Below are 26,807 nucleotides of genomic sequence, written 5' to 3' on the forward strand. Positions count from 1 at the left end.
GAGGAGGTGGTTATTAGAGAGAAGCTCTTCCTCTCTCGGTTTCCCCCTCTCTCCGCCTAACAGCACCGCTCTCTCGCGGGCTCGCTCGTTCTCCTAGGTGATCCATTTCTAGGCAACGTGGGTCTAGTGCTGAAGCTGCCAGGCTCGCTCCTTGCTCGCTTCCTGCATCCCGCCAGGCGAATCGCTCCAAAAGCATCCTGCGGCCCGCGGCGGCTTCCCTCCTCCGGCCCAGCCCCGCAGCTCGCGCCCGGCGTAACTCCCCCGCCACCGCGCCCGAGCGAACCGGCTCCCCGGGCCCGCCTTGACGAACTCCGCTCCCTCCTCGCGCAGAAGGGGAATTTTCTCTGCATTACTATCTGCATTACCTTGAAGTTCACTTTCACCAGCCCTCTTGGAGAGGGCTTTTTCCCCTCCCTGCTGGAATCTGGCTGTTCCGCTCGGAATCTCCTAATCTTTCCTTTCCACTTAGATTTTATTTTGGCAGCGAAGACAAGTGATTCTCTGCGGGCCGTTGGGGCGGGGGGGGGGAGGGGGGCTTTTTCGCTTGGGGGGAGGGGGAGGGGAACATCCGGCGTGAGCGGGGAGGAGGGGGTTGGTATGTTGGAAGTTGCGGCGGAGCTGGGACCGGAGACCCACGGCCCCGGCGCACGGATGGGGATGGTCTGAGCTCCAGCCTCTCCCCCTGCCCGGGAGCAGCGAGGCTGGATACATTTTAAAAAAGCCAAACTGCAAACAACTCTGGCGATGCCAAAATTCCCCTCCAAGTGACACGGCTTTGCTAAGGAGGTTTCCTCAGCCTGGGCTCTTTCTCTTATTCGCTCTGCGTTCCTCAGCGACGATTATAAAAGCTTTGGTCTGGTAACAGGAATTGAAGGGGACAAAAAGAAAAAAGAAAAGAAAAAGCTGTGCTAAACTATCGTGACCTCAAACTCTTTGGACTTTTTTTTTTAAATATTGAAAGAAAATCCATCCTCAAAGACAATCAGCATAGGCGGAGATGGAAGTTTTACCCTTGCTCTTGGTTTTGTCCTTCTGGTGGTCTCGAACCTTGGATTCGGCGAGTGCGGATTCTATCATTCACATCGGTAAGCAAGGGCTGGCGCTGCCCGTGGGTACTTTTGCCGTTTCGGCTCGCAGATATTTCCCCTTTGCTTCCCCCTCTCCTTCCCCCTTTCCGCCCTCTGTGTGGCTCGTTGCCGCTGGCTTCGGTTCCTTGCCCCTTCCCGCTACCTTCCCTCACACTTGGGCAGCTTTCTGAAAGGATGCGGATGCTCGAACCTTGCCTGGTGCTGTTGTTTCGCGGTGAATCGGGGAGTGTGGGCTGTATGCTTGAGGGTCTCGAATCTACCTCAGCGTGCGTGCGTGCCGGGGAGCGCGGGGGGCTTCTGGTGTGTGAGGAAAAGAAGTTTCATCGACTCTACCTTCCATGTTCTTTCCCGGATGTACATTTGCTCCATTAAAAAAAAAAAAAAGTACCTTTTGAGGGAACTGAGGTGTCACCCGTGAGGCGAAAAGGGCTGGGGTGCGAGGTGGGGGTGGGGAAGAGCGCCCTTCGGATCGAACAGGTGGTTTTGCAACGTGAGCGGGCCGCGCTCGCCGCAGCGCGTGCGACGGTGACGGGCTGCTGGCTGAGCCCCCAGCCTCCGTCTCCGCTTCCTGTCCTCTCGGCTGCGCGGTGCTCGCGACTGGGAGCCGCGCACCGCGCTGCCTCGCTCGCGCTCCCGGGTCTGGCGCGGCGGCGAGACTGGCCCCGGGCGCTCGGGAAACGCGGGAGCACATGCGCGCGCCGCCCTCGTGGGCTGCCTGGCGAGCAGCCGCCTGGCCTCGCCTCGCCGTCAACTCTGAGTTGCAGCGCAAGGCCGAGAGCAAAGGCGCTTGGGCTACGGGCGGCCTGAGTCCGGGAAGGACGCCGAGCCGCCTTGGAGATGCTCGTGGCCCTACCTATTGGCACCCAGACGGGCCGGGTCTGGCCGCGGCGGGCGCGGGCTGCACGTCATTATCATGCACAGCGCTCGCGGCTTCAGGCTCCAACTCTTCTCACTTGTTAATCCGTGAGAGCTGAACCGAGACCGGCTCTTGCAGCCTTTTCTGCGTTAATGCGACGATTTCCTTTTCGGAAATTCGCGTCCGCGGGCCAGCGGGGTTCAGTTACTGCTCTGAGGAGAGGCCCCCCCCTTGAGGAATTTTTCCGGGCGCAGGACTTTTATGTGTCCACACGGCTTGATGCTCTGCAAATTGAGGCGACAGATGGGTCGCAGCATCTCCCCTTTCCGCCCCCTGCCCCTCCCCCGCGTAACACACACACACACACACACACACACACACACACACACACACACACACACACACACACACACACGTGTGTCCTGGAAGGGGAACCTGCTGCAGGTGGAGGTTGTGCCTTTGTGCCTGCCTGAGCTAAAGGCTTGTGTCTGGTGTGCGAGTCCACAGCGGCCAGCCCCTCAGCTCCAGGGGGCTCCCTCTCTTGATCTCAGAGGCTGTCTTTGTAAACACGTCTGCCATTCGCTATCATTTATATCAATAGAACCGAATATATCTCTGTGCAAGGGGTGATGAGGTCAGGATTCAGAAAACCTTGCACTTAACACGTTTAGTGAATTAAGCACTAGATAGCTTGTCTGCTAGGTCACGTTTTGCCTGAGGTAACAGTGTCTGTGGGTTCAGAACTTTTCAGGGAGAAATTGTCTCATGGAGGGTCTCAGTAATGTTCTGATAGAGTTCAGAAATGACGTGTGCTCCTCTTAAAGAAATGATGTACATTTATGTCCAGTTGTAAACGACTGGAGCAGGAATGCTGATATATATTACCATGGTACCTTTATATTCATGTTATGATGAGGGGTTTCTGGCTTATACTCATCATCGCTCAGGAGGGAGGCTTGTGGATAAATGCTTATTTTATTGCTTATTCTGTGGTCTAAACGATAAATACATTATTTGCAAACACCTACAGCTCTTGCTGTCCTCTACTAGATGAATACTATTTCGCAATGCAGTCTGGGCATTTGTTTCAAAATAGAACACAACTTGTATTTTTTTTCTTTGGCATTCTGTTGTCTGTCAGTGTGACACAGCTTGCTTATTTATAACCAGATCCCCCCCAAAAGTTACTATGTACAAATTACAGATTTCTTTAGAAAGCTGATTGTATGCATTAAATGTATATACTACTGAAAGAAATAATTACTTCTCAGACAATTAATTTGACTGCAATTAGTACATTAGACAAGAGCATTAACTTCTTTTATAGACTATCTAATATTTCCATGAAGCTAGCAAATTGATGGTTGTTTCAAATGCTTCATATCTTTTATAATATACTGAAAAATGTAACCTCCTAAATTAAATTAAAAAAAAAAGGACCAAGTCTAATTTATGTGCACTTCAGAGGTTAGAAGCCCCTTTCCCTTCCATCCCCACCCTGGCCAAAGTATAATAAATTCAAAACCGAATGCCCATATTAAAATTTTAAAGTACCAGTTAATATTCATTGGATCAGTTTACTTACTTGGTTGAATAGGAAAAGAGAATTAATTATCTTTAGGAGGTGATAGTCTTCATTTAAGTATCTAATGTGACAAGTATGCTTATGGGGAATGTATTATTTCAGGACTAAAGGGATGAAAGTGATGACACTGGAGGGAAAGTGAATATTTCAACTCTATAGATGTAAGGAGATAAGCGGAAATGAAAGGTTTTCACAGACTCATATGATGTGTTCAGGTAGACAGTAGCTGCCATATGTAGTTCAGGCGAGCTTGAAAGATGAAAAGACACTGCTCTAATAGGTTCTTTAAATATCGAATCTTTTTGGTATTGAACCAAATTATATGTTTGAAAACTTTGTCCATTCTTTCTCTTTGTTTTTATTTCATGCAGGTAGTTTTAATAAAGTCAATTATGTATTTTAAACTCTAATATATATATTTTTTGAGCACATTAGTTCACTACAATGATGAGATATAATGGTTAAACACTAATGACTGAAATGGAAATGTATTTATTTCAGTCAAAAATGCACTAATATTGTAATTACTTTGAATTTCTGTTAAATCATATTTTAAAGATACTCGATAGTTACATATTCCTGTTTAATACACATGCACATGCAATACACACAGTATTTAGAAATGAATCACCTCAATTGTGATCTTCTTTGCCCCTCCTCCCACCAAGTAAAGGTCTTTTGACATATAAAAACTGTGCAATTTTGAATTATGCTTCTACTTTGAGCCTGTGCATTGATTAATTTCATCAGACCCCCATTACTTGATTGCTTAGAAGTTTCCTGATGATCTGCATGCTGTAGGAAGAACCAGAAAGTCATGAGTGGAATGGTAATGATATTGTGTTCCATGAGGCTATTCAAAAGTCACTCTGATTTATGTAGCTCGAAAGCTCCAAAGTCTTTGAGATTAGCCATGCTGACTGCTATTTTCTTCATACATCAGTCGTCCCACACTCTTTACTCCCTATACACAACGGGAGTTTAGAGCACTGCTTTAATTAAGCAGGGATTAGGTTTCATTTCCAGTCAACTGCACAGTTTGTGTTTTGCTTCATATCTAATACGGAGGATCTCATGTTTTAACAGTTTAATGTGTGCTCATTTCTATATCTGGTACCTGTACCTGTACCAGCTCATTGAAATGAGCTATCCTCAGTTATATATCTCTGCAAGGGAACACTCAAGTGTACTTATTCATATATTATAAAAATCACTAGCATGTTTTTATTGTTATCAGTCATAGTAAAATACCTTATGCCAACAGGAAATAGAAATGAAACCCTTATTCATGTTTTTCTCATAAGCAAATGATACTTTGTCCTCTGAGGTCATAAACTATGACATGTTTGAGAAGCCTAAGACAATTCACAGAATATTTTCATTATGAGAAAGTTTAAAGTACAAAATTGGTGGGTGAATAAGATGTGTCACCACATTATAAACAATAATAGATGGCAAATTTAAAGCATTAGTTTTCATTACTGGCACACTGAGGACTTTTTATCAAATATAGAATGTAGAAGCATTTCTAGAAGTTGTACTGTGTCTTCTGTAAAATTGTTTCTTTTTCAACTCCTTACATGATTTGCATTGGTTAATGATAGCCTTCAAGAGTCATCAAGGATCCTGCACTATATGGGATATCTCAATGATTTAAGTTATCCTTTTATTATTTACAGTAGTTGTTTGCTCCCTGAGTTATGGATAACATATAGTGTAAACTTCTAGAAAGTATTAAGAAGTAGCTTCTAAATTTACAATGAGGTTATATTTTATGAGGTATGTCTTTCTGTATCAATAATACAGTTGTTTGAAGTGCAATTCAGATGTGCATTAAGTTAGACAGTGTTATTAATAAACAATATCAACTGTGACATGACTAATAAGCCATTACACTGAGGAACTTTGCTTTCTACTCCAAGTGAAATGTACATCCAGTAAATATCTCCTGTAAATTCTAATTCAAATATGAATAAAAATCAAGGTCATTAACTTTCAACTTATCCAGCAATAGAAACCAGTTGAGATTGTTATGAGTAATGGGAGATGTATTATATTTAATTCTAATCTCCAAGGCTAAGTTTATCATGCTGTAATTTTATCTCAAAGAGATATTGTAATTTTAAAACCACACTTTTAATCCAGAAGGTTAGTATCCCTTCACCTGCATATATTATTTTAGTATTAAAAAGTGAAGTATTTGGCACTGCTATTGGATTTTCATGGTATTTCAGATAATAACGTATTGGTGAGTAGCAATACTTAGTTTGACTAAAAATATAATGTTTATTAGAAAATACATTTGTGCCCTATAAAGAGAGCTTTGCCATTAGGTGTCACTGCATTCTGAGCTGTTCCTTTGTAGTCCTACTTGAAAATCCCAGGAACTATTTTTTTTAGTTCTCAGAAAAAGAAAATGCCATTTAATGAGGATTGTGATGCTCTAAGATACAAGTGGTTTTTATTTTCAAACCAGAAAAAGAAATATTATCCCTGTGGGAGATTGGGATTGACATATATACACTAATATTTATAAAATAGATAATAAGAACCTGCTGTATAAAAAAAATTCAAAAAATAACAACAACAACAAAAGAAATATTATCCCTGACTCTTGTAAGAATTTAATTCTAGGGCATATCAACATTCTGTGTTCTCTAGATAGATTGCTAGATCTAGTGATGTAACTATTTCACAAATTTAAAGTACAACAGAAATATACTCTTGTGCTAATACTATCTGTGGAAAAATCTAAGACACCAAATAGTATTCAGATATGCTTAATAATGCTGGTGTAAACAGATATTAGTAACTGCTTACCTATGGAATATTTAAGGTCCCAAACTGATTGATGTTTGTCACATGAAACACACAGAGCTATGGAAAAAATACACGGGCACAAATATAAATATATTTAAAAAATGTCAACCACTGACTTTTGTGCAGGATCATATATGTTTTCAGATAATTTTAGCCTGGAAAATATTAAGTTTCATGTATTAATTAATTTCCTCCACACACATACTACTACCACCACCACTACCATCGGATTTGTGCCATTGGATTTGTGTAGTAATATAAAACCAGTGTCTTTTATCAAGTAGTAATTTTCCTGTTTATTTAATTTGTTTAAGAGGCAAGATCTTCCTTCTAGCATATCCTATAATAAGACTAACGGAGGATGAAACTTAGGTCACCTTTAATCTGATACATTAGTTTTTACATTGGCAAAGCCACAAAATTAGAGAATGGAATACTAGGTTAAATGAATGAACCGGTTATCATGTTATGGTAGACCTTGCCCTGTGCCAGTATTAATTAATAAACTCGTTGGAATAATGTGCTATTAAAAATTCAGAGTAAAATTAAGTGATCAGATGGATGTCAAAAGGGTACGGGGAAACATACTGACGTAATTCTATGATTGGTTATTAAGAGGACATCTGTGGATTTAGGTCATTTAAATAGGTGAATTTTAGCATTTGGATGTGGACACAAATTTCAGATGAATGTGAAAAATTGGAGATGTAAGTCTTAGTAAACATGTTCTGGATTAGAATTTAGAGGGTTTGGGGCTAACTACCAATTTTATAGATAGCTAACTGAGCAATATTGGGAAGTTACTTATTTTCTTTAATCTTCATTTTTATCAATCCTAAAACAAGACTTAGACTAATGTTCATTTAAGCTCTACAATTATATGACCTAAAATGAAGACAAATTCCTGTGTTTGAGGAATTGGGGGAAGAGATACAGTCAAGTGTGGTTCATATAGCTATTTTTAATAGTTAGGTTTAGAGTGAATTAAAAAAAAATACAAGGGGAAATAAATGGAGCATAAAACCTTAATCATTCAAATTAAGGATCCCTTAGAATGAAGATTTTCTTGGTGTGAACAAGAATTAATATTTGTTCATCAGCTATTCTAGATAACTTCAGCATCAGAAGAGAGAGCTGGGTTTGTTCTTTGTTTTACATTTTGTTTTTGTTTTCTCTAGCGTTAATACTAAGATGTTACATACAGTGCTAGCGTATCCCACAATACTAGCGTACATTAAGGCTGACTGGAGGAATGAGTAGTCTTATGTTCTAACCAGCATGGACTACAGGAGCCTTTAGAATTTGCCAACTCCAAGCACACCAGGAATATTAGCATACGTTTGGCACCACTCAAAAATGTAGCATATAAAAGAAATAGCCAGTGTTTCTTCAGTGTTCTTCAGGTATTCCGGCTTTTACCCTGCTGTTGTTAACCAAGTGGTTATCAAATGTGAAGCTGAGGCTAGGATGACCCATTGAAAGCTTTCTTGAGTGAATAGAGGGAAGCCTAGAGGCAAGCACAAGGAACTAAATACCAAAAGGCCTCCCTGTGTATGTTAAAAAATTTTAAATCACTCTGTAGTCAAGGTCCTTATTAACATATTTTATACATGAAAAAAGATCAAGTTATTAATTTTATTAAAACAACAGTTCTTAAACTTTTTTCTTCATTCCCAAATAATTCAAAGTAATGTTTTTAAAATGAATAATTTCACTTTATTGCTCTGAGTGCTTGATTTTTCCCAACTAATCTTAAAAAGATGTTTGCTTCATTATCAAAATCATAATTCTAGAAGCTAGTTACCCTGAAACCACAGGGTAAGGTAGGCATTATTAACAATATGTAGTATGTGTGCTCAGTGGGAGAATATTCTATCATTCAACAGACATTTATTCTGAACCTACTCTCTATGAACTACTGTTTTTAGGTCCTGGAATTAAAATGTCGAATAAGTAACCTATGTCCTTGTATTTAAGGAATTACATTCTCATGGGGGTGGCAACCAGATAAAGAAGAATATACAAGTTGTAATGTCAGTTACTGATAAATGCTATGAAGAAAAATGAAGGAATCACACCCTATTTCGAGTAGGGTCATCTAGTAAGACCTTCTGAGGAGATGATCATTCGAGCAGAGACTTGATTAAAAAAAAAAAAATGAAATCAGCCATGTGGATATCTGATGAAAAAGGATTTCAGCCAGAGGGCATAGCAAAGGCAATGGCCATGAGACAAGACACTAAGGAATCTACTTAATTCATTTAAGGAACATCTTAAGAGTCAGTGTGGGGCAAATGTGGAGTTTAATGACCAAAGCAGGAAGTAGAAGGAAATAAGGTCTGAGAGGCAGCTAGGGAAGATCCTATAGTGGCTTATAGGTCATGGTATGGTATTTAATCTAGGTATGCAGGATGCCCACTGGAGGGTTGAGATCAAACACGATACGTAATGCTTTGTGTTTTAGAAAGATAACCTTCTCTGCTTGGGTGGAATGATGGCAGTAGAAATATGAAGATCAGTTTGATAGTCGTGAATTGGACTATTTCAATAGTTGGTAGCTGAACTAGTTGTAATATTGCAGATGTATTTTGAAGATAAACAGGATTTTCCGATGAAATGTTCTGCTGGGAGAAATCCAGAGGAAGTAATGAAGCTTCCAAGGTATTTTACCTAAGCAAGTGGGTGACTAAAATTGGGAACGTGGGACAGTGATCAAGTTTTAGATAAAAGTCAAAATTTGCATTTATTACACTTGATATTCCTATTAGGCGTCAAATTTGAGAATTTAAGCTGGCAGTTGATTACATTAGTCTGGAATTTTGGGGGGAGTTAGGAATTCAACATTTGCATTTAGAATTCATCATTACAGACATGATCTTTAAAGCAATGGGAGGGGATAGCACACTTAAGGAATAACCGTGCAAAGAGAAGAGGTCCAAGACTATATACCACAGGCATTGCAAAATGTCGATGTCAGGGAGACAGAGAGGATCCAGGAGAAGAGAGAGATGCGTGGCCTGTGAGTTAGAAAGAAAGCTAGGACTGTGTGGTGTTCTGGAAGCCAAGTGAGGAAAATATTTCAAGGAGGAAATCAGACACCCTATCAGATTATATGGATGGAAATTGACACTTGACTACTGGGTTTAGAAATGTTGAGGACAAAAATGACTTTGACAGAATTGCTTTCAGTAGACTGAAGGGACAAAATACAGGTTGGCAAGGAATCAAAGATTTAATGGGACTGGAGGAACTCCATGGGTTTTGCTTTAAGGGAGAGATGGGTATGGTGGGGTGGGAACATGAGGTAAAGGGAGGGTTTTGTTTTTAATGGTGGGAGTTGGGATATACAGTAATTTTTTAAAGGTTCAATCATAAGAAAATTTTCAATAAGAGGATTCAAAAGAAAATGTTCTTTTTTATTCAGACCTATTTGATTCCTGAGTTTGGATGGCAGCTGTTCAAATAGAACTGTGTTTTTGTTTTTGTTTTTTGGTGGTTATTGATGTTTTTGTTTTGTTTTGTAACCTCCGGTCAAGTGATACTGGGCTAATGCCAGTAGAATTAGCCAAAGAAGCTTATATGTCCTCTCTGAAATAGACTCTGTTAATTGTTCTGCAGTTTTGTTTCATTCAGTTTCCCAGATTAGCACTCAAATTAAGTAAAATTTTCTTACCTGAAATTATGAGTAGATTATATCTTATGGAGTAGCGATATACCATTACAGATAGAATCAACATTTAGTCTTTTAGCAATGTGCTAATTTTAGGAACACACATTATTCCTATGTAAATGGCATTAAAATGGCATAGAATTATCTTGTTACAATAGACATTTGTATTGAATATAGGTTTCCTCTAATTAAATTCTATTATGCATTTAATTTACTTAAAAAATCATTTTGGAACAATTAAAAGAGTATAGTTTTTCACAAGGCAGTATATATTGCCACATAGAAATTAAATAGATGAAATAAATTCATGTGATACTAATTTTCAGTAACACATTTAAATATTTCCTTTTATGGAAATTTCACTTCTATTTGTGCTATACCATAGCTGACAGATCTTTAGACATAGGTGAAAATGAGGAAAAAAAGTGTTCCACATTTTCTAACCTCAGAATTCAGCCTTCTGAAAATGCATCTCAGTTCTTTTATTGGTCTCCTATTAATACACTGTTATGTATTGATTTTGCAGATAAAATAATTAATTTTGTATTAAAATAAGAATGCCAATAACAGATGAATGATATTTTTCTGTGTTCTTTGTCATTTCCTGTACTATCTCCTCCATAAAAACATTTTGTCTCATGGAAACAATGTAATATGAATATCACATGGTGGTTTCTGCTTGGTTACATCTATTAATTGACGTATAAACATAGAATACATTAACAGTGAGGGGATAGGAGTCCTGTGGTTTGGGCACAGCAGTGACTGTTAAAGAAGGCATGCTGTGTTATGGCTGGAGCTGAAGAATATAATTAATGAAGTATATAACATTAAAAGATATTTTAAACTTGCTACTTCATAACTTCCTGGGTGGTGAAATACAATTGTTTGAAGGAAATGCTTAGCAGATTTAAATCCAAATTTAAGTTGGAATGGGCCACTAAAATTGGTGAAGTGCTTAGTATACTTAACCTTGATATCATTAAAATGACAGGCCCCATGAGGAGCACATTTTAGATAGGCTTATTATCTTAAAAACTGAAGGCTAGGTAATACCTTTGGAGCTAAACTGGAAAAAGAGAGTCAGGTCTGTTGTTCTGTTGCATGTGGTTCATGGTGAATTAAAATCTGGAAGACTAATTCTTCCTTCTGTAATTTCTGCAATCTGACAACAGATAAAATTGTGTTAGAGGTGCAGTGGCAATTACTATCTTGCCCTTCAGTCCATATTTCTTCTTTGTTGCTTCTTTGAATGGTGATAACAGGAAACCAGTCAATTTTCTTTTTAGAAATACCAGCAACTCTCAGCATAGCCCAGAGGAGGCATGCCCTTTATGAAAACCATTATAAATTTCTTCTTAACAAAATCGTTAAAAAAAAAAAAAAAAAACACTTCTTTAGTGTGGTAGGTGGCTCATGCACAGAGTTGAGGGGATTACTCTTCAGTTTCCTGGTGGTGTAGTCATGATGGGTTTTGTACATTTTTTGTAATTCATTATTGTCACACTGAGAAGTCATGATCTACATCCTCATATTCTATTTGCAGAAAAAATATTTTTAAGGTTACGTGAAAACCATGTGAATTTTTTTGATTCAGTGCTTACTATATGTGCACAGTTCAGTATGTATTCATATAAGACATGTTTTCCCATCCTTTAAGAATTTTTAAGTATATCTGCTGTCTGAGATAATATTGTACATTAGGAAGCTGAAAGTAGAGCAATTTAGGACTCATAGTTGGATGACTGTGGTCTATTATGGCACTGGAGTATGTGATAATTCAATAAATGCCACCTTTATGGTGCCCTTAAGGGTGCCATAAAGCAAACATGTATTTCAGAAAAAAGATTATAATTGGGATAAGGAGATTACCACTTGCAGAAGGTCTTGATTTATAACAGAAAACTCTTTACTCAGCTTCCTGATGGTTAATCATTAACCTTGTTTTGCCTATAGGCTACAGAGTCGATACAGTCATGCCATAGTCAGAGCTAAGGGAAAGTCTCTGCCGTTTACCTCTTTTCCTCTTTTTTTTTCCTTTCCTGTGGATGTCAGTAGTTACGCTATTAGGTCAAGTAAAAGAGGAGATGGCTTTAAGATCCAGTTATCTTGTAATTAATAAAACTAATGAGATCCTTTCTAGATTTACTGCCACATATCAGATATTTCCATTAAACTTGGTTTCTTGGGTATGGAGAAATTAAATTACATTTAATTTTTTTCTCTTAGTTTTGAAGTTATAAGTATACTATTATCTCATATTACTAATTTGTACTTTCTTCTAGATGTATAAAACATCAATGAAAATGACAGTTTTATACTGTAGCAAACAAAAGAAGAAAATTGCCTCACAGAAAAAGTAAAATTAGTTAACTTTACAAATGGAATAAGTATTGTTGGGAAAACATATTTATGCCAACTTTTAATTATGTAGGTGTTAAGAATAGGACAAACATTGGAAATTGAAAAATAACAGATAGTTCAAAAACTAACTGTCCAATACTACTTCTTCTCCACAAGAGTTCTTGTTGTGGTTGATAAGTGGTTAATACATAGCAAAACTGGCTGCTCTGATTCTTTCCTTTTATTTTTCCTGTTTATCCTTCAGTGACAATGCTAATGAGCAGTGAAATGGCCAAAAGCAAGGAAGGAGCAAAGGGTTTTAGATAATCCATAAACCGGAAAATCAGCCCCTGAATGCTCATATGCACAGGCTTGTTGAGAAGTTTCATTTTCTCAAAATACTGCACAGATTCTAAAGCTAGAACTTGCTTTTGGCTGCTGAGATTATAAGAGAAGTGAAGCTTCCAGGCCACCAAAGAAGAATACTCTGAATGACAGTCTGGGAGCAGGATGAAGACTATTATTATTATTGGGAAAAGAGTGCCCTTTAGGGCTATTGCTGCTGATAGCCAGGACCCCTGTGATTAGCTCAGTTCCGAGGGTCATGCCTATGGTGATTTTTTTTTTTAAAGACAGTATGGATTTCATTCAGCTATACTTCTTAAACGCTTTAGGTAATTTTGTAAAAACGGTTGGATTGACATTCGTATCAATACAAATTGTGTACTGAGCATTTATATTGTATGTTCCCAGTTGGTTTCTAGCTGATGCTATGTTATAGGCCACAAGGAAGAATTTGAATATTGTACTTTTGAAAAGAAACTGGGAAGCACATGGCTATACATGCAGTGTTCGTTAATATATATGACTCTTTTCAGTTTGAGTGGAAAAAAAAGGTGGACTGTATAAGTTATCCTACCATATACATTGGCCCTCATAGAAAAATGAAGTTTGTTCACCACTGTCATGAGAAAGCAGTACCTGACCTGGAACACACTGCTGCCAAAACCATGGAGTTACAGTCTGGCAAAAGAGGGAAATGGTAAGCAATTCTGTTTGGAAGAAACATTGTAACAGTGGAGGCTATGGCAACAGAGGAGGTTAAAAGTTAGGAAAATCCCTATGAGGTGCATGGGAATTCTGTAAATAATTTAGGCTAAGGGATGCCCAGCCTTGTGTTACAAGCTCTTTATAGTGGCAGTGTGGTAGGTGGAGAGCGGAGAAGACCTTGGCAGTAGTCCAGTTATGTTTTGGTGCAGGGCTGTGCCCAGCAACTGCACATGGGAATGGAGAGGAAAATTTGCTTAGAGGGGAGACCCAGGAGTTTGCCTCTGTCAACTCGGTCATTCTTTAGAAGTGGGAGTAAAAGAAGAAAGTCTAACATCATTTATCGAGTACTATCTTAAGTGACTGAGTAGAGGCGCATGCTGTTCACCAACATAGGAGACTGAGAGAGATGAGAGAAACTGAATCTGGATTGAACTCAAAATTATTTTGGCATGATAGTGAGGTGTTATATCCCAGACAGCAGCTTCCCAATCCCTACCCCCCTTCCTGCCTCAAATGGAGAATAAAAAAGTCACATTCTCCATAGTGCTCTCAATGCTGTTTTAATCTAAAAATGATAACAGTGTTTTTCTGGTCATTCTTTTTTAACTTTTCCCTCAATCCAATGCTCATAGTGTTATTTCCTATTTAAAATGTGAATAATTTAAAATATTTTTCAGCTACTTATATTCAGAAAATAGTAGTTCTGCAAGGGCCTTATGATTTTTAGTTTCTGTGTGTGCTTGTTTAACAGTACAAAATTGTTACTTCAGTATTATCACTGACTTTTAAAAGTGTATATCTGTATTCTCATTTCTTAATATGATCATACATATTTTTTTTTGACCATACATATTTTTAATCAGGGTCTGGGACTAATATTAAGAGACTAGTGCTGTTAATTTATTTGATATCCATTGCCAATCAAAACAACTTTAAAATGGAGTGATCTTTGACAAAATGGTAGGTTATCAAAGGTAAAATAAAAATATGATAATTTTAATTTCTTGTGCGTGATTGCTCTTCTAGTGAATATTGCAAGTAGAATTCCCTTATGTAAATTAATAGAATTACATGGAAGGGTAAAAATATTTCCATAAAATTGTGTATTCTTTAGTTACACATTATCTGCAAACATAATTAGCTGAAGGGAAGGAAAATTGTCCTCCTAGGATGGTGAAGCAAAGCCTGAAATGGGACTAAGCCTGAAATGGGACTAAAGGGATCTCGTTGGGACTTCAGGCCTCGTTTTTTAAGTGTCTCAGAAGACTCTACTTCATGGTTAAGGATCTGTGTTCTCAGATAAGAAATGTTTGAAAACATGGATCTGCAGTCAGAAGAATGTGAAAGAAGAAGCAGTGTGTCTGCATGTGTGTAAAAACACTGGTTGAACTGAAGAGTGAAATGGAGTAGATCCAGATAAAAGCCAGTCTTCTTTCTGTCTTCGTGTTATTGTTTAGAGTCTAGCTTTTCAGCCTGTTTTTATAATATACTGTCAACGCTTAATCCAGTCAAAACAGTTTAGGTGTGATATTATTGGAACTTAATTTTGCCATCTTACTCTATTTTGTTCTTCCTAAGTTGATCCATTGTGTGAGACCCAAGGATGGAAAGTGGAGTGCTCCAGTGGGGAGGAAGGCTTCTGGCATTTCTCAGTCTTTCTCTCAGGCTCTCTTGTTGGTTTTAGAGTAGGTTAAGGGATGAGAAATTTAGAATCGGTGAAGAATAACCTGAATGATTTGACTTAGTAAAAAATCATGATGATTGGTAATTTTTGTTTCTTAAAGAGTCAGAGCAGTGTATAGTACCAGAAATAGAAGAACTCGATTTGATGTCCAAGTTATATATTCAAATCTTGCCTTGGTCACTTTACCACTTCATAGCTCTGAAGTCTTTGGAAAAGTGATGAGACTTTGAAAGTCTCAAGTTTTCCTGCCCCTGCTTCCTCTCCACTTCATCTGTTATAAGGATAAGCAGTTGTAACATTTAAAATATGGATTTGTGGACCACGCAAATTGTCAGTGTTCATACTTCAGGAGACATAACTTGCAATTTAACTATACTGACAGTCAGGGTCCCGGGTCTGGGTTGAGCTTTAGAAAGTGGATCCCATGCCTGACCTCAGATAGGGTTCCCTGTTTATCCTCTGTTCCTAAAATATTAATTCAGGTTTACAACTCTGCCTTTTTACAACATATAAATCAAAGTTGAAAGTCTTTCTTAAAGTGACTGAATTTAAGGTTAAGTATTCCTTTAAAGATGATACTTCACTCTCAAATTACATGAAATAGAATGTTATTTGTTATCACTGACACTGATATTTTAGCTATGCCTTGTCTGGCCACACCCTTTCATTTGGAATAGGGTAATCTTATAATCGATTATCCAAACTGGGACTCTTTTGAAAGTGAAAATGGCGGTGTTAAGATTTCTGCTGGGGTGAAAGGGACAAACTAAGGCCGACTGGAGGCAAACAGGGACAAGGCTGCACTCATTTCAGAGCCCTAACTGCAGGCATGTGATTAGCTTGTATTTTGGCCCAGCCTCAATAGGCAGTGATTCTGTCTTAGCAACAGGTTGTTCCTTCCTCTTATCTAGGTCTTTTATGCTGATCAAAGAAATAGATTGAAGTTTTGTTTTTATTTTTAATTACTTAGAGCACTTTTCTTCACAGGCAGCAGAAAAGAGGAACAATAGCTAAGTAGTGTAGGTTCTCTTTGTTCAGACAAACATATTTAACTGATTTTTAAAATATCAGACATTAGCATCTGTAATTGCTCCCTTTATTCTTCTGCAACCATTCTCCCTATCTACTGTTTGACTGCTGCTCCTAGCAAAACTCATTGGATATTGGCAATTGCATAAATTCACAACTAACCTCAGATGCTGTGTCTCTGGAACTAAATAAAGGACATGGAGTGAATTGTTCTCAGAAATATAAAGACAGTTTACAACAAAGATTTAAATTTGCTTCATTTTTGCATCCTAAAAGAAGAAATCATCATCTAAACAAGATTTTTGGCAATTTTTATTTTTTATGAAAATACATAATAGAGTAGCAAATACTCCAAAGAAGAGGAGGATAGCCTTAACAGTTAAAGTTTCAAAGGTGCATATTAATTTTTTTCTTAGAGGGGGTAAGCATAAAATATTGGTTTGTGATTTTAAGTTAATTACACTATAACTACTGTTTTATCCAATTGAGTCATCCTCTACAACCTTCACTCTCAGAAGTGTGCCCTGCAATTTGGTATAAAAGTCATTAGATTCTCTTAACCTTCCTTTCCTTTCTCTCTGTTCCGGAGTCTGGTTTTACCTCAAGAAATGATCATGTGATGCCCTGCATTGGCCTCTTACCTTCACACTTTTGCTCTTCCCTTGATAGCGTAGTTCATATAAACCTTATCTCCTTTTCTTCACTTTTGGTGCCCTGGTTATTAGTTTCTATGGTTTCCAAATGTGGAACTGGAATTGAGAGCATCTTTTTCCAACTGTGCTCCAAAGGAGACTGCGGCTTTCCTCCTTTCTTTATCAGTGGCGATTTTTAGGCTTGGGCTGACCCTGTTCCTTAGGTCATCCTCACTGTAGAAAATATATAAGCATGGATTCTCATAGTTGGGAGGAATATTAGAAATTGTCTATAGTCCAGAGTCCTCGTTTTGCTGATGAGCAAATTAAGAGGTTAAGTGAGGTGAATGCTGCATAGATAGGCATTTTTGAATAGTCTATTAAGCATAATTTTTACTAAAAAAAAGTAATTCTATTCACATCACCAAAGAAGTTTTAATGTAGGCTATTGGCCAAGAGATAGAAATAGCCCAATTATGTAAAACTGGATAATTGTTTTCATTAACATAAGGTCCATTTTACCTGTGCTCTACTATATTGCCGTAGAGTAATTAATTTCTTTGAAGCCTGCTAATATAATGTGAGGGGTAGCTAACCCAGTTGTTGGGGAACTATTCCCATAAGCTGCTAGGGACAGGAAGCATATATATACCCTCTTCTAGGAATTCTCCCAGAATTTAGAGCCCAGCAGTCTAGCCCAGATCCAAACCCTATTCCTCAGACTACGCACTCCACTCTTCCTCACTCTCTCTCCTTTCTATCCCCTCTTTCTCTCCCCAAACTCAGATTGGAACTCAATTCTTCTAAGATTTACAAAGTTTAAATCTCTCTGTACTAAAACATGTTACTGTGCATATATTTCATTGCCTTGGTTTTTAATCATTCTTGAACAGTTTATTTCAACATTCTCAACCTTAGTGTTTTCATATATAAAATGTAGATATAACCACCTATCTTGAAGAGACAGATGAAAAGTAAATTAAATAAATAAGATAAATTGGAAAAAATAAAACAAGACTGGCACAGAATGGTTTTCTTTTTTTTTTTCTTTTTCTTTTTTGGGTTGCGTTGAGTCTTCGTTGCTGTGTGCAGGCTTTCTGTAGTTGCGGTGAGCACGGGCTACTCTTGGTCGCTGTGCGCAGGCCTCTCATTGCAGTGGCTTCTCTTGTGGGGCACGGGCTCTAGGCACGTGGGTTCAGCAGTTGTGGCTTGCAAGCTCTAGAGCGCAGGCTCAGTAGTTGTGACGCACAGGCTTAGTTGCTCCGTGACATGTGGGATCTTCCCAGACCAGGGGTCGAACTCACGTTCCCTGCTTTGGCAGGCGGATTCTTAACCACTGCACCACCAGGGAAGTCCCAGAATGAGTTTTCAATAAATAACTGTTTGCTTTCCTCTTTCTTCTCTGCTTTCCCTCAAAATTTCATAAATATAATAGTTGTGATTAATTGTACATTTTATTTCTCTTTTGTGCACATCTGCCAAATATCCTGAGGCTAGAGTTAATTGATTTTTGTAATTATGTCAAGTAAAGAGGAAAACTGTCTTATGAAAATATTGGTTATTTATATCCTCACTTTCAAACTCAAAGAGATTTGTTATTTGCTTAATATGACAAAACACCTGAAACAAATTTATGGATTTTTAAATCCTCTTTATTTTTTACTCCAGAACTTTCATAAAATAGAGGTGTTTTTAGTTACTTAAAAGCTCAGAATCTTTCTGCTGCCTGGATCCATTTTGAGACATGACCCTTCTTTAAGTCTTCTTTCAAATCCACCTAACTTTATACTTTATATATATATATATATATATATATATATATATATATTTTGGTATGTGGGCCTCTCACTGTTGTGGCCTCTCCCGTTGCGGAGCACAGGCTTCGGAGGCACAGGCTCAGCGGCCATGGCTCACGGGCCCAGCTGCTCTGCGGCATGTGGGATCTTCCCGGACCGGGGCATGAACCCGCGTCCCCTGCATCGGCAGGCGGACTCTCAACCACTGCGCCACCAGGGAAGCCCTATACTTTTTATATCTTTAAAGTCATAATCTGTTCAACTCATATTACTTTCTTATTTTTAATGTCTATGCTTTAATAATCAATTAATTAATTACCTTCTAATTTTATTTTAATATTAGCATCCACTTTTTGCCTAAACCTCCTAGTATTTACTGTACTGACATGTTTATTTTGCATGTTCCGTGCTTATGTAAAAAAATTCTGTGGGGAAAAATCGTGTATTAATGAGAAAATAAAGGGAAAGAGAAGTCACAGTGATTTGGTAAGCACTTAATTCTCTTGGTAGTTTTACGTATCGGTACTGATTTACTAATTGTTCTTTCTTTTCAGTTAAACTAGGCTTGTCTTCTAGAATTGACCTATTAATGTGAGTTTAATCAATAGAGCCAGCTCCACAGGTTTATAACTGATTAAAGGTCAGTAAATTATTTGGGCATTTGAGGCCAAATCAGCACAATTTGTATAGAACAATGAATGTAAAGTCCACAATTTAATTTTAATTTAAAGTTACTTTAATGAAAAAGGACTTTTATTGTATTGTACATTTAGAATTACCATTATTCAAAATAAAATACAGCTGAAGTGCTTCTGTAGTGTATAGAGGGGTCATTGATCTAATTTGCCCACCTTGGGTGCCACTATCATGAATGTAATAAATAGATATAGTCCCCTTAGTCCTGCCTCATCTCTGTGAAAACACCCAAAGGATACTTGTTGCTTCTTAAACATCTTGGGAGCCTCCCGGTTTAATCTGAAACCAGCCACTATAGGAAGGACAGGGAGAGACTGAAAAAAAGTCAGACCACTACAGATTGCTGGGTGGCAGGTTTAATAAGCAAGGGAAATTAATTACAAGTTTGTCTTGGGTGGCTGCACCCACCCCAAAGAATCTTAAAAAGTTTACAGGTATACCTAGGAGATATTGTGGGTTTGGTTCCAGAACCACCACAATAAATTGAATATCACAATAAAGAGAGTCACACGAATTTTGGGGGTTTTCTGGTTCATATAAAAGTTATGTTAACACTATACTGTAGTCTATTAAGTGTGCAATAGCGTTATGTCTAAAAAAATGTACATACATTAAAAATACTTTCTTGTTAAAAAATGCTAGCCATCATCTGAGCCTTCAGTGAGTCATAATCTTTTTGCAATATTAACATCAAAGATCACTGATCACAGATCAAATATTATTATTATTACACATGTAATAATCATGAAAACGTTTGAAATATTGTGAGAATTACCAAAATGTGACACAGAGACAATGATGTGAACCAATGCTGTTGGAAAAATGGCACTGCAGACTTGCTTGACGCAGGGTTGCCACATACCTTCAATTTGTTAAAAAAAAAAAAGTGCAATAACTGCAAAGTACAATAAAGTGAAGTCCAATAAAATGAGGTATGCCTGTATGCCTTTACTGGGTTCAGTTCTGTATATCGGAGGCTTTAACTGAGTTCAGTCACGTACCCAGTTCAGATAACCTCAACAGCACATTTAGATTTCAAGGCTGTATCCTTGGAGCAGCCTCTGGGAGGGGAGAAGTCAAGTGGAACACACATTCCAAGGACAGGAAAAGTGGGTAGGGAGTCTCCCATTGCCCGTGTCCAGCTTGCGAGTCACCTGGTGGTCACATCTTTTTGATTACCTACTCCAACAATATTATAGAATATAACAAAAGGATGTAGTGAAAAGACTAAATCCATTCTCTAAAATGAGAATAATATATAACTTAAAAAAATTTTATTTATTTATTTGGCTGCATTGGGTCTTCGTTGCTGCACGTGGGCTTTCTCTAGTTGCGGTGAGCGGGGACTACTCTTCGTTGTGGTGTGCGGGCTTCTCATTGCGGTGGCTTCTCTTGTTGAGGAGCACAGGCTCTAGGCATGCAGGCTTCAGTAGTTGTGGCTCGCGGGCTCTAGAGCGCAGGCTCAGTAGTTGTGGTGCACGGGCTTCATTGCTCTGCGGCATGTGGGATCTTCCCGGACCAGGGCTCGAACCCGTGTCCCCTGCTTTGGCAGGCGGATTCTTAACCACTGTGCCGCCAGGGAAGTCCCAAGAATAACATATAATTTTTTATTCATAATTATATATAAGAACCAGTAATTAGAATGACATTTATTAAGCACTCACAATATGCAAATCATTGTTGCAAACCCTTTGTAGATATTATCTCATTAAATTATTACAATAACCCTAATAATGCTGGTACTATCATCATTCCCATTTTGCAGATGAGATTAAGGGAAGTTTAGCATTACCATATAATTTGTCAAACTTCACTCAGTCACAGAATATAGATAATAATAGGGTCTGACACCTATCCTCATTTCTTCCCTTATTATGTCTAGAGAATAGTTTTCACTGGGTTTGTATCTATTCCATGCAACCCATGCTCTTTTTATCTCTGATAGTCACTTTACGAACAAGAAGCCAGATACTCTCTTAAGAGCCCTCTCTGATTTTCTAATCAGTGCAATGCAGGGTACCCCATGCATTTCTCACCACATTCTATAATACTATTGTAGCCTTGATTTTGATTTTTCATTAGTTTGAAAGAAAAAAAAGAGCAAAATCTCTTCTAGTGAGTTGTTACTAAAAAATTAACCCAGGTTGTTGGTGTTTTACAAATGGCTATTGTTTTATTTTGCTTTTTTCCCCTGAGTCATACAGTATCATTGATTAATAAAAAAGAAAAAGTCACTATTAGACTCATTGTCTGCATCTTTTTAAAGTATCTGTTAACTTGTCTTCAGTTGATTATTGGTACGTTACACAAGTACTTGAAGTTGGCATAAGTCTTCATTTCACATTATTTCTAGAAAATTAAATATCTGTGCTTAGGGACATTCCTGCCTGTAATTCTAGATAGAGTTTTTATGCCCTCTCAATCTCTGGTCCCCGCTGGGAAAAACTCACTCAGACCCTCATTTTAGAGTAGATCATATGCCAGGGAGTAGCCAGACATGTTTCACATATATTCCTGTCTTACCTTATTTTCCACTGAGAGATGGGAGTTGTTAGTTGGCCATGTTTCCTTGGCCAGGTCTTTAGGTTAAGCTAGCCACGTCCTACATAAAACATTTGGCCAACATTCTTCTCTTACGAAAAATAAATTTACTTAATTTAATTATTTCACAGAAATTATATACCTGTTTTAATTTCACATTTTAAAAAATGAAAGTTTTAGATATGTTTTAATGTATTCTTTCCTGAAACTTTGTTTTCTTCGAATCTAGCAGACATTTCAGACATTCTTTCTGAACATCTCTTCTTTTGCTTCCCCTCTCATGTGTGGAATAGAAAGGAATTAAAAGAAAATTATGATGATTAAAGTGGTGTACAAAGTGGGAAAAGAAGGACATAGTGCATCATTTGCAACAAGTCATTTTTATATTTGGTAGGATGATGCACTGTGTTAAGGTAAGGGCCATCAGGAAAGAAAAAAAGGAAAGAAAAGCTTCCTTTTACCAACATATTTAAAATGTGCTTCACCCAGGTATGTTAATATATAAAGTGATAAATGCTAATCTACTTGAAAAGGAGCTGTACAAAGGTAGAGACAAGGAGAAGTGTCAAGTGTTGAATAAGAACAAAAACAAATAATACACAAATTCAAGAGGGAGAATGACCTTTATAGAATGTCTAACAGCTGCATGTGGTCCACGTCTCTGCTGGAACAAGACAAGGACTTCATCCTGTGCCATGTTAAATGCTCTTCTCTGCAGGAATTCTGATGCAGGGAAAGGGTGCATGCGAGTGACTGATAGGTCAGTTCAGCTAATGTCAGCCGGATATGTGATTCAGTAGGCCAGAGGTTTGCTGAATGGAACTTTTTGAGGTTCACCCAAGATGGTTGAAAGTTAACATTCAGAAGAAATAACAGTATAATCCACTTGTGTTCATTAGGAAAATGATGATAATTCTTTTTTTGTTATGTGCGATAATATTCTTACTACATTTGTAGTAACCTCTGTTAGCTTCTCAAGTAATCGTGCCGAAGACACTGGTTTCTCTTTCACTAGAAAGGGTGGATTGAATACTAAATTAGTTATAGCATTAAACTTGCACTTTTCCTTTGTTTGGTTTTGAATTTTCTTGTTTTGAAAGGTAGTTTTATGCTAATGGTTACAAAGAACATAATAAAATGTGACCTGAGAAAAATCTTTATCATAGGGAATTCAAACTAACATTTTTCTGGATGTTCAGCATAGAACTTAAGAAGCAGAAGTACATATTAAAAAATGGATCTTTCAGGGACATCCTTTTCTAACTCTTATAGCCCAAAGTAGTTAATACCTGCTGGAAAGTGTTCTTCTCTAAGCATTAATTTGTGGTTTTCATGTTTCACCTTTATGTTCTTGCTAACTATTCTTTAATCATTTCTATTGGAAGCTGAAAAAGGAGATTGGGCTTGGAGCTGGAATAAGTAACTATATCACATAATTCTTAAAGAGTTCACTCTCTAGGTGTTTCTAATCCTGGGTAAAGGTTTGCTTTGTGTATGTGTACTGGATAATAGTCATCTTTCTCATGTTTGTATGTTACCATCCATGATGGTTAACTGTAAATAATCAGTATTCCAAGAATAACAATCCTAAGTGGTTAAGTATAACAAGTGGGTCAGAACCTAAAGTCTCAAATGCTTTGTTCTGTGGGCCCTGGTTATCTAGGAAGCTGATAGTACAGAGTTGTGCCCTTTGGCTTCTTTCTAACCCTCTCCATAAAAATGTTGGCATTTATTAGAAAGAGGAAGAAGCAAAAGATGATGTCTATACAATTATATCACTGTTTTTCACAATCATGTATGAACGCAATTCAATCATTTGTATTTCTCTCAGCTTGCTTACTCTATATTATATGCTCATTGGCTTAGTTATCTGAAACTTTTTGTTATCTGAAAGATGAAATTGGTGAATAAATTCATGTCATGTTTCATGATTTTTTTCTCATTACAACAAAATTCCATGCTATGTATTTAGATAGGTTTGTTAGGAGGCTCAAATAAAAAATTGCAAAGCACAATAATATATATTAAGTCTTTCAATATTCGTTATATTTTTGTGGAATATCTAAATGTATCAGGTGCTCTGTTATGCCTTGGGTATATATACAGTGATAAATAAACAGGGAAAACAATCAAAAGCCTCATCTTCCTGAAGCTTACTTCGTAAGTGGAAGGCAAGCAGTAAAGAAAAAAATGAAAGTGTAGAGGGGTATGAAGAAAAAGACAGCAAGGTAAGGGGATATAGAGTGATGGAGGATATGAATGTAGAATGGCAGGTCAGTGACCTCATCTTTGAGGAGACAGCATAGAGTAGAAATTAAAATGAAGTGACAGGGATAGAGTATTCTGGAAAAGGAGAGAGGAAGGGAGAAGAGACGAGAAGAGAGGAGAAGAATAAAGAGGAGAGGAGGAGAGAGAAACATGCTTGACAATGTTCAGAGACTGGCAAGGATGTTAGTGTAGCTTTAGTGCAGCAAGGGTATGGTAGAAGAATAATTCAAGGAGGAAGACAAGATTATTTTTAACCCATTGGGAATCACATATTGTACTATGATAATGGTATCATAGAATCTCTCTGTTATTTAAAATGTTTAATTTTTTAAATGGGAAGATATGCTCCAAGTTCCATTTTGCTGTCTTCTCTGTGCCCAACCTGGCAACGTGACCAGGGATCCTCTTATCCAAGGGTGATTCTTGCTGCCATTAGATCTTCCCCCCTGTCCACCTCACACCAGTTTGCACCAGCGTTCTTGTAAGTTTAGAATTGTTTGGGTCAAGAAGGACCTTATTTGACAGGGAAGAATTTTCCTGTGTGATCCAGAGCAAAGACTGGAGTGTGTGGGGGATTGATTAGGGGCCCTGGAGCCAGGGATTGAGGGCACAAGTCCCCCTTTAGAGGTGATCTCCCCATTTGGAGAGCTTTCTCGGCAGCAGTAACTAGAGAATGTACTGTGGTTTGGATGGCTGGTTTTAGTGTTGTAACCTCTATATAAGTGTGTGTCACCTACGTTGAGCGTTCACAAGGCACCAGTTATAAATGACCTTTATTTGTAAGTTGGATATACTCTTCCAATTGTGGCAATACTCTGAGACAATATTGTAGAGTTGATAAGAGTTCAAGAATTCTTCCTCTCCTCTCTCGGGAAGAAGAACTCTTAGACAAATTTGTAGAGACAGTATTTGGAAATGTCTCATTTATTATTGTTTTTCTGACCAGACCCAAAAAGATTCTTCTTGCAGTGTCTATAAATAAAGTAACCCTCCACATACTATATATTAAATGATTTTTCACAAGAGAAATGACATTTAAACTGAAATCTAGGAGTTCAGAAGGGAGACTTGCTAATACTAGGCTTTGCAGATTGGAAAGCAACAACAGAATATCTAAAGTGCTGTTGAGTATTAAATTGAAATGAGTGTGAGTAAAAAGTGGAGCAGAAAAAAAAAAGTGGAGCAGAAATGCTACAGAGATGCACACATTTCAATGGGGCTGATTGTTGTTAGAGCTAAGAAGTGTACACTGCTGACAAACTGCTTTGAAGCCATCAGAAATGTTGCACTTAGTCTGTAAATTACAGCTGAAGTCATAAGTCTTGCAAAAAAAACATCTAGCTATTAACTAAAGAGAAGTGGCAATGTGAAGAAATTCTGAAGTTTTTTTCAAGCTCGTCTTCTTCAAATACATATAAAATTTATCCCAATCAGAATATTTACGTTTCTAGGAAAATGAAGTGTACTTTATAGCTGCATGGCAACTCCTTTCACTCATCAAGATTCATTTCACAAATCTTTATTGAGAAATAACTGCCCTGTATTACTTGCTGTAGAGGTTCTTCACAAAATTAAATAGTAGAGTTTGTTCTTATAGCACATGGGAGTTTGAGACATGTGTGAAGAATTATTACAAGACACAGTCCATGCAGCTTCAACTATTACTTCCAAATGATGTGTAATAACTTCTTGTTATTTTTATGAAGCAGTCTTTTCAAAGTAGTTAAAATGTATTTAATTTCTAACACAAACCATTTATTGATTAAAAAAAAAAACAACAAGAGAAGACATGTGCTAGGCACACCAAGTGCCATTTGAACAAGCGGTCTGAAATTTAGATGTTAGAGGTAAATTCAAGTTAGAGCACTTAGCCCAACTTGTACTGCTTTGTAATTAGCTGAGCATCTGCCTCCCTCCCCTAGTGCAGCTGGCCCTCCATATCTGTGGGTTCTACATCCTTGGATTCAACCAATTGAAGGTAAAAAATATTCAAAACAAATTTCAAAAAGTTCTAAAAATGCAGAACTTGAATATGGCTGCCAGGGCAGCTATTTACATAGTGTTTACATTGTATCTACAACTATTTATATAACATTTACAATGTATTATTATTTATAAGTAATCTCAAGATGATTTAAAGTATACAAGAGAATGTGCTTAGGTTATATGCAAATGCAATACCATTTTATATAAGGGACTTGAGCATCTGTGGATTTTGATATCCACAGGGGTCCCGGAACCCATTCCTTTTGGATACTGGGGGACCACTGTATTTGAGTAACCCCAGAAGGGGTTACTGGGGTTACATTACACATTACATATCTTGTTCCCATGATGACTACCACTGAGTAGCTCAATAACTGACATGATTTCCATATAAAGTAGTCAAATTCTAATGGGAGAAAAGCAGAAGCTATTAAACCAGACTGAATTAAAAAAAAAAATCCTGGTTTACATAATAATGTAATCTTCTGTATTTTAATTTATACAGTGGAGTTAATAATTCCTATTTTATTGGTGTTTTCAGCTTAATTTAAATAAGATGATACACGTGTCAACACATAAGCCAGGAACACTTATTGCTTGATTTCTGAGCATCTGTCTCCCCTATCCCTTACCAGTACTTTCTGATTTCATTGTGGATATCCATGGATATTGCAACACTAGAGTAAAGCCTGTGACCCTGTCTGAGCCTATTAGCATATTCAATCCTCTTGCCCATGGTGATTAGTGAAGGGTAGACATATGA

At 37.8% G+C, this 26,807-nt stretch overlaps 1 protein-coding gene across 3 annotated transcripts in view; it reads left to right on the top strand.

The window, feature by feature from the left end:
* Window positions 1-997: 997 nt before the first annotated feature.
* The window catches only part of GRID2 (glutamate ionotropic receptor delta type subunit 2), a gene marked incomplete at both ends in the record, with an annotated part of 1,377,541 nt that continues 1,351,731 nt past the window's right edge, over window positions 998-26,807 (top strand). For all 3 annotated transcript variants that reach the window (XM_082652914.1, XM_082652913.1, XM_082652915.1), the window contains one exon: window positions 998-1,085. In XM_082652914.1, coding sequence (XP_082509040.1) covers window positions 998-1,085 — 88 coding nt within the window. The remainder of the gene's footprint in view (window positions 1,086-26,807) is intronic.

Source organism: Grampus griseus (genome assembly GCF_964374135.1).
Source record: "Grampus griseus genome assembly, chromosome: 4".
Taxonomy (NCBI): Eukaryota; Metazoa; Chordata; class Mammalia; order Artiodactyla; family Delphinidae; genus Grampus; species Grampus griseus.